General features: G+C 42.3%; 2 protein-coding genes across 6 annotated transcripts in view; one reads left to right on the top strand and one right to left on the bottom strand.

The window, feature by feature from the left end:
- The window catches only part of MCPH1 (microcephalin 1), a 240,996-nt gene that overhangs the window by 95,957 nt on the left and 132,724 nt on the right, over positions 1-12,315 (bottom strand). The window contains exon 13 of one of the 2 annotated variants that reach the window (XM_045397817.3): positions 9,358-10,680. The exons of the other annotated variant lie outside the window; for it this stretch is intronic. Within the exon in view, the coding sequence (XP_045253752.2) occupies positions 10,666-10,680 (15 nt within the window). The 3' untranslated portion in view covers positions 9,358-10,665. Of the gene's footprint in view, positions 1-9,357; positions 10,681-12,315 lie in introns of those variants that run through there. 2 annotated transcript variants of the gene reach the window in all.
- ANGPT2 (angiopoietin 2) overlaps positions 1-12,315 on the top strand; it is a 62,459-nt gene that overhangs the window by 9,647 nt on the left and 40,497 nt on the right. The window lies entirely within an intron of this gene.

Genomic DNA, 12,315 nt, shown 5'->3' with positions numbered 1-12,315 from the left:
GCCTGAGGGGCCTTGGAGGCCCCAAGACCACCAACCAGAAGGAAAAAGGGAGAGGGTAAAAAAAAAAAAAAAAAAGAGACCATTTCAGGGGATTTTGTTTCTGGCCCAAGCCAGCCTCAGGAATTTAGCCAAACTACAGCAAAGGGATATGTTCACGTTCTCCTGTAGTTTGAATAAAGGCATTCTATACCAAAAGAAGAGGTATCTTGGACATGATCAGATTCAAGAAAATCTACTTTTAAAAAAAATTGTTGACGTGTGAAGTCGACACCATTACCATTAGACCAGCGTGCCTCTGAAGTTACTCTCAGGGGTGCTGGTGTACTTTTAACTATATAACCGTCAGAAGACCCTAGTGAGGGCTGGCTAGGTTTACTGGTGCAATCTGAAACTACAGAATAACATTTTGTTGTTGTTGCTTTACTTGTTCCTTTTCATATGTAGTAAATGATTTTTTAAAAGACTACTTTTTTTTAGAGCAGTTTTAGATTCACAACAACATTGAGAGAAAAGTACAGAGAGTTCCGACAGCCCCCCTCCGTGGCACACACACAGTCACCTCCCCTACGATCCACATCCTGCACCAGAGTGGTGCATTTGTTAAAACTGATGAATCTACATTGACACATCATTATCACCCAGAGCCCGCAGTTGACATGCTGTACATTCTGTGGGTTTGGACAAATGTATGAAGCCATGGATCCACCACTGAAGAATCACACAGAGCAGCTTCACTGCCCTAAGAGTCCTGTGTGCTCTGCCTGCACAGCCTTTCTTCCCCTTAACCCTGGAAACCCCTGATCCTTTTACTATCTTCAGTTTTCCCTTTTCCAGAAGGTCATAGAGTTGGAATCATAAAATATATAGCCTTTTCAGATTGGCTTCTTTCACTTAATAAGTGACTTTAAAAAAAAAAAAAGTAGGAATAACTGTAGAATGATTGTTTAGTGATCTCTTGCCTTAATTAACTGGCTGAAACAATCACTGTGTATCTTCAGAAACGGTACCAGTTTTGTTACCTACATCAGTGAACTTGTAAGATTATTATGTGTTTCAAATAAGATGATGGATAGCAAAGGGTGTTGGAAACTGTACGATGCTACACAATTGCAGGAACTATAATTAGAATGAATTTTAACAGGAACACCAGAAAGACACTTATCAAGATCTATACTACATCTCACATTAGTTAAAGGTTCTAATTCCAGTCACACTCATTGGGGTAAATGATCTAACTTCTATACCTCCGAGTTATATACCTCAAAGCACATGTTTACTCTGAAAGATAATGAATTCCTTTTCAACACTGAAAAGGACCATCGTAAGTGTTTGTGTAAAATGTCTGTATTCTGCATATCGCATGAATGCCTCTGTGGAAACCGCTCCAGTACTGTCCATTGGGTAACACTGCTGTGACTGCGTTAATATGGCCACATTCCATCATCACGTGTAATTCATCCCTTCAGGTTCAGTGTGTGTCGTAAGCAATGCTGCTTCTGCATGTTGTTTCTATGGCAGAAGAAGGCAGGAACTAAATGATTATTACAATATAGCCCCAAACTACCTTCTAAGCAGGCATTTGGGGGTTAAGCAGTCAAGCCACATATCTTAATAGAAAAGATTCAGAATTTCTAAAGGTACCATTTCCTCTGATTTTCTTTGGGTTCCTGACAGCATTTTCTCTGCCATGATTTCTGGAATCAACAGATGATATCAATTCTTGGTCATCTACTGGATAATTACAAACATTAGTCTGAAGATAGTTGAAGGATTAGAGTTTTATTAGACTGTGTAGTCTTTGGAATCTCAAAAAATTATTACATACAGATGTAGCTTAAAAATTCCCTAAACAAACTGGTCTTAATGGGAAATGTTGGTGTAAAAATGCTGCCTGAGAAAGTACGTTATTGTATTTTGCTGAATAACATAAAACCATCAAATTCCAACCACAAGCTAATTATCTATGCTTAACATTTGGCATATATGAAATTCCTTATTTTTTAACTATTAAGGAATAGGTTCTTAAATTTCCTTAAACTTTTCAAACTTTAATACAAAAAATTGTTAATGACAGGAATTCCTGACCTCAATCATTTTTAACTTAACTGTACCAGTGACCTGTTCTTAACAGTGTTGATGATTGGGACAAAAATGTTATGAGTTAAAAAATTAAGACTAATCAGAACACCAGCCCCTCAAATAACAACTGGTTATTTTGTGATGTGAAATTGTGCATAGTTTTCAAATACAGCATGGCTCCCTTCTAGGTAATAACAAAAACAATAAATCCATACATGCTTTTACCTTTAATTGGGCAACTTTTAATACATATAATTTGTTTATGGTTACATAATTGGCCTGTCCCGTGCCATGAAGACGTCATAGCTGCCATGCATGGAATTGATGGCACACTACTCTGCCTTTCCCCTTCTTCACCCCCAAATACCGCTGCCACTAAAATAAACAGTCTCTGCATGAGAAAGAGAAAAAAAAATCATGAATAAGCAGACCTCTCAGCTGAAGTAGGACCTTTTCTCTATCCAGCTCAATTTTAAGTGATTTAAAATCCTAAGTCAGTATCAGCAGAGATGGTCAGCTTTGAGTCAGAGGCCCAGGAGCCGTGGAACGTAAGCACCTGAGGAAATCCCTTACCTAACGCACTTGCCCCTTCTCAAAACAAGGGCCTTGGAGCGCTTCACTTGCTTGTTTCAAAAGTCTACAGCTTCTTGCAGAAAGGACACTGTTTATTAGGACAACAGTCAGAGAAGGTCAAAACAGAGAGAGGCACTCCTTCCCCTTGGGCGCCTTGGGCTGCGATTGTGAAATGACAGTGGTGACCACGCTGCTGACCATCACTGTGGTGGCATTTATCAGGTGCACGCCATGTGGCTACATCGTCTCACTCAATTTCACAACAGCTTGTCCTATATGGGTAAGAAGCTCGAGCTCTGAGAGGTATCAGAACGTACACAGGCCGCAAAACTCTGATAAAATGTCTTCCTTTGAGAGCCTCTTCCAATAAAACAGATTTTAAAAAGATGTCAATATAAAATCCACACCCCCTCGTGTGTGGGTCAGGAGGACAACAGACTTCACCGCCAACGCCCGCCACCCTACACAGCCCACAGCTGTCACACCAGAAGCACACCCCTCACCCCAAGTGGGAACAGATGTGGAAAATCTGGGACACGGTGTGCAGAACAATTTTGGCACATACTTTTGTTTCCGCTTCACCCCAGAGGAGAGGTGAGGAGGTGCTGGATGCTGAGTGGCTGGCTTGGTGCCAGGGCAACAAGTGGCTGCAGAGCCGGGGTCACCGCACGTGTCTGGGTGCAGCCCTGCAGTTGGGGGTGTGTGCAACCACCCCACGCCACACTGCTTCACTCCCAGGACCCACACACACAGGGAGAGGCAGAGCCCCCGGGGATTCAGCATCCACATGGCTGCGGCCTGAGCTGGGCACCAGTGACGCTGCCACCCTTCACAGCCACCTAGCGGCAGCCAGCGAGAAGAATCTGGAGATGGAGCGGCAGCTTGGCGAGGCTTTCCAGATGGGGAGGGATTCACGAAGAGGCACGATAGTTGGTATAAAATTGAAGTGTAATTCTTTTGAAGACAGCGTTGTAGAAATAAAGGGTGGGCAAAATCAGCGCTGATAGCAGGCACATCTTCCATTCACAGCACGCCCCCATCCCCGAGTGATCACCTGGGCAAGGCCAACCCCAACCTCTTCATGGATCTAGATGCTGGCATGGCTATAGCTCAGACTCGAGCCCTGCTGTCTCTGCTTTAGGGAATCTAGTTTTTTTTTTTTTTGTTTTTTTTTAGATATAACTTACATAGAATAAAATTCACAAATCGTGAGTGTACAACTTCGTAAATTTTTATATCTGTGCCTACCTGTGCAATGACCACCCAGCTCAAGATATAGAGGACTTCCTGCCCTGCACATGGCTCCCCCATGCCCCTCCTCATCCATATCTGTGCGCACCTGTGTGATAACCACCCAGCTCAAGATACACAAGGCTTCCCGCCCTGCAGTGGCTTCCTCAGGTCCCTCCTCGTCAATATCCCCCTCTTCTCAAGGACAATCCCGACTCTGCTTTGTCACCCACCATGGGTTAATTTTGCTAAGTTTTGAATGTCATATAATTGGAACAATCAGTGCATACTCCTTTCTGCTCTCTTTTATCTGTGATGCATCCATGCTGTTGTGCATGTTGAAGTTTGTTCTTTCCCGTCACTGTGCAGTGTTTTGCTGTATAACACAATTTACATACCCATGGTACTGCTGTAGATTGACATTTGTGTTCTTTTATGGAAGTCAACACTTCAACACTTAACTGTACAAACCCATGCGTCATTTTTCTTGTACTGTTATCTCTGAAATCTGTGGAGCTGGACTGTCTTAAAGCTGCTTTGACTGAGTTCCAAGACTAACCTGCCTCCTAATGAAATCCACTCTTCAGAAAATATGTTGAGTGGTCTTGGTGTTTATTCCGTGGTGCCCAGAACCAACTTTTGAGGATTAGATTGGTTCATTAAGTACTGGTCAAACGTAATTCTCCCCAGGTTATAATCAGAGGTTCACAAGGAGGTACTGAAATACAACAGACAGCTAAAAAGCGATGAAACTTTATCAACAGCCAGTGGAAAAGAGGGTGGGAATAAAAGGAAGGACCCAAGTGCCTATCTGCTGCTCACTCTGGTCTTTCAACCCTTCCCTTCCTCCCTGATAGCGCCTTATTTTTCCAGCATCATCAGAGAGAGATGCTTGTTATACACAACAATTTTCCCAGTGAGAGCTTGCTTCTGTGAGCAAGAGGGCCTTTCTTCCTTTTTTTCAAATCTTTCTTTCTTTTTTTTGAGACAGTCTTGCTCTGTCGCCCAGGCTGGAGTGCAGTGGCCGGATCTCAGCTCACTGCAAGCTCCGTCTCCTGGGTTTACGCCATTCTCCTGCCTCAGTCCCCCAAGTAGCCGGGACTACAGGCGCCCGCCACCTCGCCCGGCTAGTTTTTTTGTATTTTTTAGTAGAGACGGGGTTTCACCAGGTTAGCCAGGATGGTCTCGATCTCCTGACCTTGTGATCCACCCGTCTCGGCCTCCCAAAGTGGCGGGATTACAGGCTTGAGCCACCGTGCCCAGCCTCAAATCTTTCTAAATTGCATTAAGCTTCACCTTGTATGACTTATGGCCATCATTATAAAAATCCATGAGGTGTACTTTCTGTACCTTGGCTCATCAGCCTGCCTTGCAAGTTTGGCTGGTCTGATCTTTCCTCTTGAGTGCTTACTAGGACCACTGATATGCAAGTAAGCTGCAATGAAAACCCCAGCGTTTTCCTCGAGCTGGCCAGAGGAGGGCTAGTGACCACTGGGGATAATGATTGAGATGAGGATCCAAATCCCAATTCTGAGTTTAACACTGCCATTTTCGGGAAATTTCTTAGGCTAGCATGGACTTGTCCGTGAAAGGCATCTAAGTGGCAGGGGACCAACAGCTGGGAAGTCAGGCACGAGTAGAGTACTGTCAGGTCTATACACACCACCTGAAAATGCTGGGGTGCAGGAAAGGCATTTTGGACAAAGCCTTCATGTAGGCTCTAACTTTGGCCTCCTAAAGTCAAAGTGTGCCTCAAGCCACTTGAGGAGAGGGCCAAGATTCTAGTGGAACCAACTACTCATAATTCGAATCCCAAAGAGCAGCCAAAACTCCAATGTAGGTTCTTCCGCTGCGGGGGATTCAATAAAGACGGTAAACCACAAACCTTAAGCTGGCACTTGGACCACTTCAATTTGAAACTAAACTTCTACAACTGAGGGAAGCTTTCAAGAATTCACTACCACTGATACAATTAAACTGGCTTGTAGGAGTCATAACCCAAACTAGAGAAGTAACCACAGTGAGTTTTGGTTAAAAAAAAAAAAAAATGGGGGTAAGATGACTCACTGAAACAAACAAACAAACCTAACAATAGGAAAACCTCTGCCATGGCTCCCTTCTTCCGGTGCTCCCCTGGCCCCACATTCCCACCGGCATGGGAGCTTTTGTTCCCACTGAGTGAGTCAGTGGAGATGGGAATCTCTAGTGACTTGTGTGAACCAGTGTTGCTGCAGCTCTGAGAAATGGCGCTGCTGTGCTGTGTGTCACACACCATCACTCAAAGGCACTCACTGTTTGATAGGAACATGTGCCCATCAACTGATGAGGCAAGTGAGTCAGCCATTCTACGGTGGTCCAAAGTGCTGCTGTGGCTTTGTGCCCCTTTGATAAATAGAGAAATATCTCTTGAAATAATTTTTTTCCCTTCCGGTTGTTGAGTAAAAATTCGAGCATGCAGAAGAAAACGTCAATTCTGAATGGCATGCTTTTTGAAACTCATGGCAGCAGAGTGAAAGGGGAGAGGAATTTTCCACTAGCTTCCATTGCAAGAGACACGCATGCAAGGCAGGAGGGTTAGAAAGAGGGGGCGGGTCTCCATAACTGAAACTCATGATGGGAAAATGATTCAAGTCCCTGTACTTTTACCACAAGCATTTGGAGAATCACACTGAAAGTTTACTTCCCAAATTGCTGTGGTGTTCAAGTAAATTTGGCTTTTCTGTATAATCTAATGTTATAAAACTAGTTCATCTTAGAGCAAGTGAGGATGGCAAGGAGGCAAACTATAAATTACAAGCAGAAATGGACCACATGAGTTTTGTAAAACTGGCACCCATCTACACTTCCAAAAACGCATTAGCCCGAAGGCAACCATGGGTACCCACGGAACACGTGCATGTTGCTCTGAGAACACTTGTTCCGAGGTACGAGGTAGTTACAAATGCTGTTCACCTGAAAGAAGACAGGGCCAGCCAGCCAGCTTGCAAGGAACATGGCTGTTTTTCCTAGTGATCTCAGAAGTTAGGAAAACACGGAAGGATACATCTTAATGAAGGTCTTACACAATTTATTAGTTCTTTTTGACTTACTAGTTTTCCGATAAACATATAAAATCATAGAGATTACAATTAAAGGCAATACCTGGATTGCGGGAAGGGGAGGAAGAGGGTAGGTTGCATTTATATCCTACCAAGTGCAAGGTTCTAAGCGAGACGTTCTCAAATGTTCTCAGCTCATGGCACCCTTAGTGATTCACTATTTTTTCTCTGTTGATCTCTAGGCCAACAGAAATACCTAACAGTTGCTTTTATTAAGTGGTTAGTTCCAAATAATTTAAGTACTTATGTCTTGACAATTTAGTAGCTATTTGAAAATACCAATATACATATAAATTGAGTTTTAAGAAAAGATCATGTTCTGTCTTAAGTAACCCCAGTGACATATGAATGGAATATATTTGCCAGTTAGGTGCTGCCTGACTTCTCACACTTTGAAATCAAATTGGACACTGCCACCTGCATTTTACGCTCTACGCTAATTTTCCTGTAGGACTTGCTTTTCACAAAGAGCAACCACCAAAAGCCTAGCTTTACAGAGGTACGAGCTGATACTGTTGAAACTGTGAGCTGCGCTGAGCTATGAATTCTTCCAGTGGCTGACAGACGCTGAGTACTGCTGGGCTTCCCTTGAATATTCAGACTGTCTCCCTTACTCCAATTTGTTTGTTGCAAGGACCCAGGGTGCCTTGGCACACAGTTTGGGAACTGTGCTAACTCATTCCACTTAATTTTCACACTAGCATAGCACAGTAGGTATTTATATACCTGTTTTATCAACCAGAAATGTGGTGTTAGAAAGTATCGAGCCAGTAGTTCCTAAGGAACTGAACTGGGACTCAGACCAGGTGTGTTTGATTCTCAAATCTGTACTGTAATGAAGACTCTACAATGGCTTCCAATGTCACAAATATCGCTCCTTCCCCAACCCAATTCAACATGAATAAAGTTATTTTATTCAGTTTTCTATACTATGGCTCAAAAGTCAGAAACACTTGCATTGGAGTAGTTCAAAGCAGAACTGAATTCAGTCAATTTCACTTTTCTGAGAGTAATCTTATATTTAGTCCAATGGGCAATGGGTAGAACTATTATTCATAGCACAAATCATTTTCTTCCTATACTTGAAGCCACTGAACTCCAACAAAATCTAATACATGACTCAGACATTTATTTATTTATTATTTATTTTTAGACTAATGGGAACTGCATGAATTCTTTCTTGGTCTTCCAAGAGCAAATGCCTTTTATGCTTGATCCGGAAAGAATCGTGTTTTGGAATGTCAAATTGCTAATATACCTAACTGAATACTTTTAACCCTCATCAGATGGCCAGAATGGTTTAATCCACAGTTCTCTGTAGACAGTTACTTTAAAATTACTTTTCCAAAGTTCATTTCGTTAGGCATTATTTAGGTACTCCCAGATGAAAACTGCAGAGACAAATAAAACCACCCATAGTAACTAGGGTCATAGCGTCACAACAAAACTTGTCAAACATTTCATTTTTAAACATCTTTTAGTTTTTAAGAGAATTTTTGAGATATAAAACACAGGAGATGGATAAAGTATACTAACCTGAAATTTACAGCTTGATAACTTTTAAAATATGAATTCACTCATGTAACTAGCACCAAGGTCAAGATCTAGGAAACATTTTCGGCGCTGCAGAAGGCTCCCTTGTGCCACCGCTCAGTTCATAGCCTCAAACTCCTCCCACCTGGAAGACATTATTCTGACTTCTACCACCTTTAGTAAGTTTGGTTCATTCTTGAGCTTCACGGAAATGGATCATGCAGTAAGCACTGCTAGGGTGTGGCTTCTGTTACCCAACACGATGTCTGCGATGGCATTCATTTGACAGCGATCCATTATGTTATTTGTTAAAATGGAACTGCAGAGCATGAGCACGTCGTACCAGTCTCCATGGAGCAACATTTAAAAATCGAAATGATTATTCTACTGTGAGAACAAAACTAGGGAGACTACTTACTGCAGCATCTGATGTTAGCAGGTTCAATCTGAAATCACCTAACTGGCCTCAAAATGTATTTTGAGTCTTCCTGACGTGGACAGTTCAGCAGATGTTATAGGTTCAAGTCAGGACATAAGGGAGGCTCTTTCATGACAAAGTGTGACTCTAAAGGCTGTATCTGTGTCTTTATCTTAATGAATTGCTGCTTAGAGTGCCATTTTCTGTAAAAATTACTTTAGAATGAGGAATCCTATAGACATAAAACGTGGGTTTGCACTTCATTTTATGGCCAAGTTGTGCCTATCGGTTCTCACTCAACCATCTCCCCCTCCAGTACACGAGCGACACACCCTGAAACAGAAATTCGACAAACTTCCTCCGAAAATGACTTGGAAATGTCCCTAGAGCTGGTATTTTGTAAAAAGCAGTTTGACGTAACATATATTTTGTAGTAAAATACTCTCTTATTTTGGGTTAGGAGGTCTTGGGAGACATAATTACAAGTTCAATGATTTGCCCAAAGTCATAATCACCATTTGCAGTTCACAGTCTCTCTTTCCAGCACAGTCAAACTATAATCATCACAGAACACAGTGCATGTGGTTTTAGAACATTTTTGCTGGACTGCTGGCCACAGACAGAAGTAGAACATGTTTATGGGGTTTTCTATGGTCTTCCATAATAAATAGAGGTCCCAGCTTCACTATCGACATTTGAAATGGCAAACAGTAAATATGTTGATACATACTTGTTACACTTCCTACCAAATTTCAGATCAAGAAATGAAGATAAAAGTTATATTTGGAAGACAAAAAGTTATACTATTCTCTGTCTTGCCACATCATCTGGGTATTGAATATTGTTTTGCTTTTGCTGCATTGCTTCTTATCTGAAAACATTCTACTGCTGATCAGATCTAAAATAAGGTTAAAATGCTTAAAATATATTGCACCTTTAAAGATTAATGTGCAAAACATAGCCCTGTTAAGTAATTTGTGTTTCTAATGTGAGTTATAAAAAGATTGTTCCCTTTCAGCTTCTGCAAAGCCCAGGCAGATGTACAATTCCTTAAAGTACATGCACACAGGGGGTTTAAATTATGTAAATAAATATGAAAATATGAAAAAACTCGCAGCTTTAAACACTTGGGAGAATGGGAACTGAACCAGAGGTCGAAGGGACAGATCATCTCATCCAATACAAGGGGTAGATTTTCTTCCTAAATAGTTCAGGAAAGCATGAACTTCAGCGGTTATGAAATCATCAAATTTTAAAAAGCTGCACCTACAGCTTTATGAACATGAAAATCAAAGAGGAAAGAACACATTTCTTTTCTGAAAATCCCCTGGCCTTACACGACAGCGCTCTTCCCTACGGTTTGGGTGGCTTTATTCCACAGATGGGAGCTGGATGCTTCTCACCACCCACGCACGTTGCCCGTCAGTGCGTTTTGCTCACAGGAGTCTCAAGTTGCTGCAGGGCACGGAAATGTGTGTTTGCATCCATTTACTCTAACCCAGGAGAGCACAGAGAAAAGGGTGTCCAGGCAGGAGGAGAGGAGCAGTTCGTTGGAGAGCCATCACCCATACTGAGAAAATAACTGTCCAAACACATTTGTGGACGGCGGGTCAGTAGTGCATCTTCATGTACAAAAGATGGCTTGTGTTCCCGCTGAGTCTTCGTGTAAATTAATCCTGTGTATTTTGAGCATCTTCCAATATTATCGCAAATATTCTCTCCATTGGAATTCTTTCAACGTTTTGGGTGCTAGCAGAAAGAGGGGATAAAGAAACAGAAAGTCTTGGCTGGGGGTGGGGTTAGGGGGGTTTCTGTCCAGGGGCAGTGGGACCCGGCAGGGCACACACAGCCCTGCTGTGAGATTTCTCAAGCATTCCCATCCGCATTCCCAAGTCCGCTCCTCTCCCTTTTTAAAACAGAAACAACACGTGCTTCCTGCCGGCCTTATAAAGGACAGCAAAAACTAGTTTGCCTTGAAAGTGTCTTCTAGAAAATTATCTAAATTTAGAAAATCGTCTAAGTTTTGCTAGCCTTTTCCCTTTTCTAGCCATTTAGAACAGTCATTGTGACCAACTAAATTCAGTTTATGGTAAAAAGAAAAAAACAGCCTACTTCAGAGATGATCATGCTACCTCCTCCACAGAGCTCCACCCAGTATTTTAGCAAACCCACATAACACAGAAAGAGACAGCAAAAACAGGGCAGAAAGGAGATGTAAATGGCCATCAGTATCTGTATACTTCATTGCAAAAATGAAAAAGTAAGAATGTTAACGCTCCTCAGACAGCACTTAAAAAAAAAAAAAAAAAAAAAGATAAGAATAGGCATATCAGTACAGCGGTGAGAGTGCTGGATGGGGCGTTGGGAGACCAGAGTTTTAGTTGGTACTCTGCTAGCAACTAGCACTGTGACCCAGGTGCTAGCGTCCTTCTTACAGTGATAGTCCAACAATATTACAGGGTCTAAAGCCTCCCCCCATTGCCCACCAAGCTTTGGAATGTCTATCTCTTAGAGAACTGAAACACATACACACACACACCCCTACCTCACATGTGTAGGCAAATGTATGCATGTATGTCTCTAGACAGACATACATAAGATTCTACTTGGCATAGAAAACACTGAGACATTTTGTTACGTTATTATTATTTTTTCTTTCAGTGTACCTTAAATTCAGAAAGGCAAGAACACTCTAGTTTCATTTAAAGGAAGTTCCTAGTATATTGTAGCCTAAATGTGTCAATCTCATTCCTAGAGCTAAATTTTAACTGCTTCTATTTGTAATTATTTATCATTCAGTACTTTTTTTTTCTTTTTTTGAGATTGGGTCTCATTCTGTCACCCAGGCAGGAGTGCAGTGGCACGATCATGGCTCACTGCAGCCTCAACCTCCTGGGCTCAAGCAATCCTCCCACCTTAGCCTCCTGAGTAGCTGGGACCACATGCATGAGCCACCATGTCCAGCTAATTTTTTAAAAAAAATTTTCTGTTGGGCGCAGTTGCTCACGCCTGTAATCCCAGCACTTTGGGAGGCCAAGGCAGGCGGATCACGAGGTCAGGAGATTGAGACCATCCTGGCTAACATGGTGAAACCCCGTCTCTACTAAAAATACAAAAAAATTAGTTGGGCGTGGTGGTGGGCACTTGTAGTCCCAGCTACTCAGTAGGCTGAGACAGGAGAATGGCTTGAACCCAAGAGGTGGAGTTTGCAATGAGCCGTGATCGCGCCACTGCACTCCAGCCTGGGTGACAGAGCAAGACTCCGTCTCAAAAAAAAAAAAAAATTTCTGTAGAGATGGAGTCTCACCATGTTGCCTACGCTGGTCTTGAACTCCTGACCTCAAGTGATCCTCCCACCTTGGCACCCTAAAGTATTGGGATTAT

This window comes from Macaca fascicularis, chromosome 8, assembly GCF_037993035.2.
Source record: "Macaca fascicularis isolate 582-1 chromosome 8, T2T-MFA8v1.1".
Lineage (NCBI taxonomy): Eukaryota > Metazoa > Chordata > Mammalia > Primates > Cercopithecidae > Macaca > Macaca fascicularis.
Note: the sequence above shows the minus strand (reverse complement) of the source record. Positions and strands in the feature narration are given on the sequence as shown.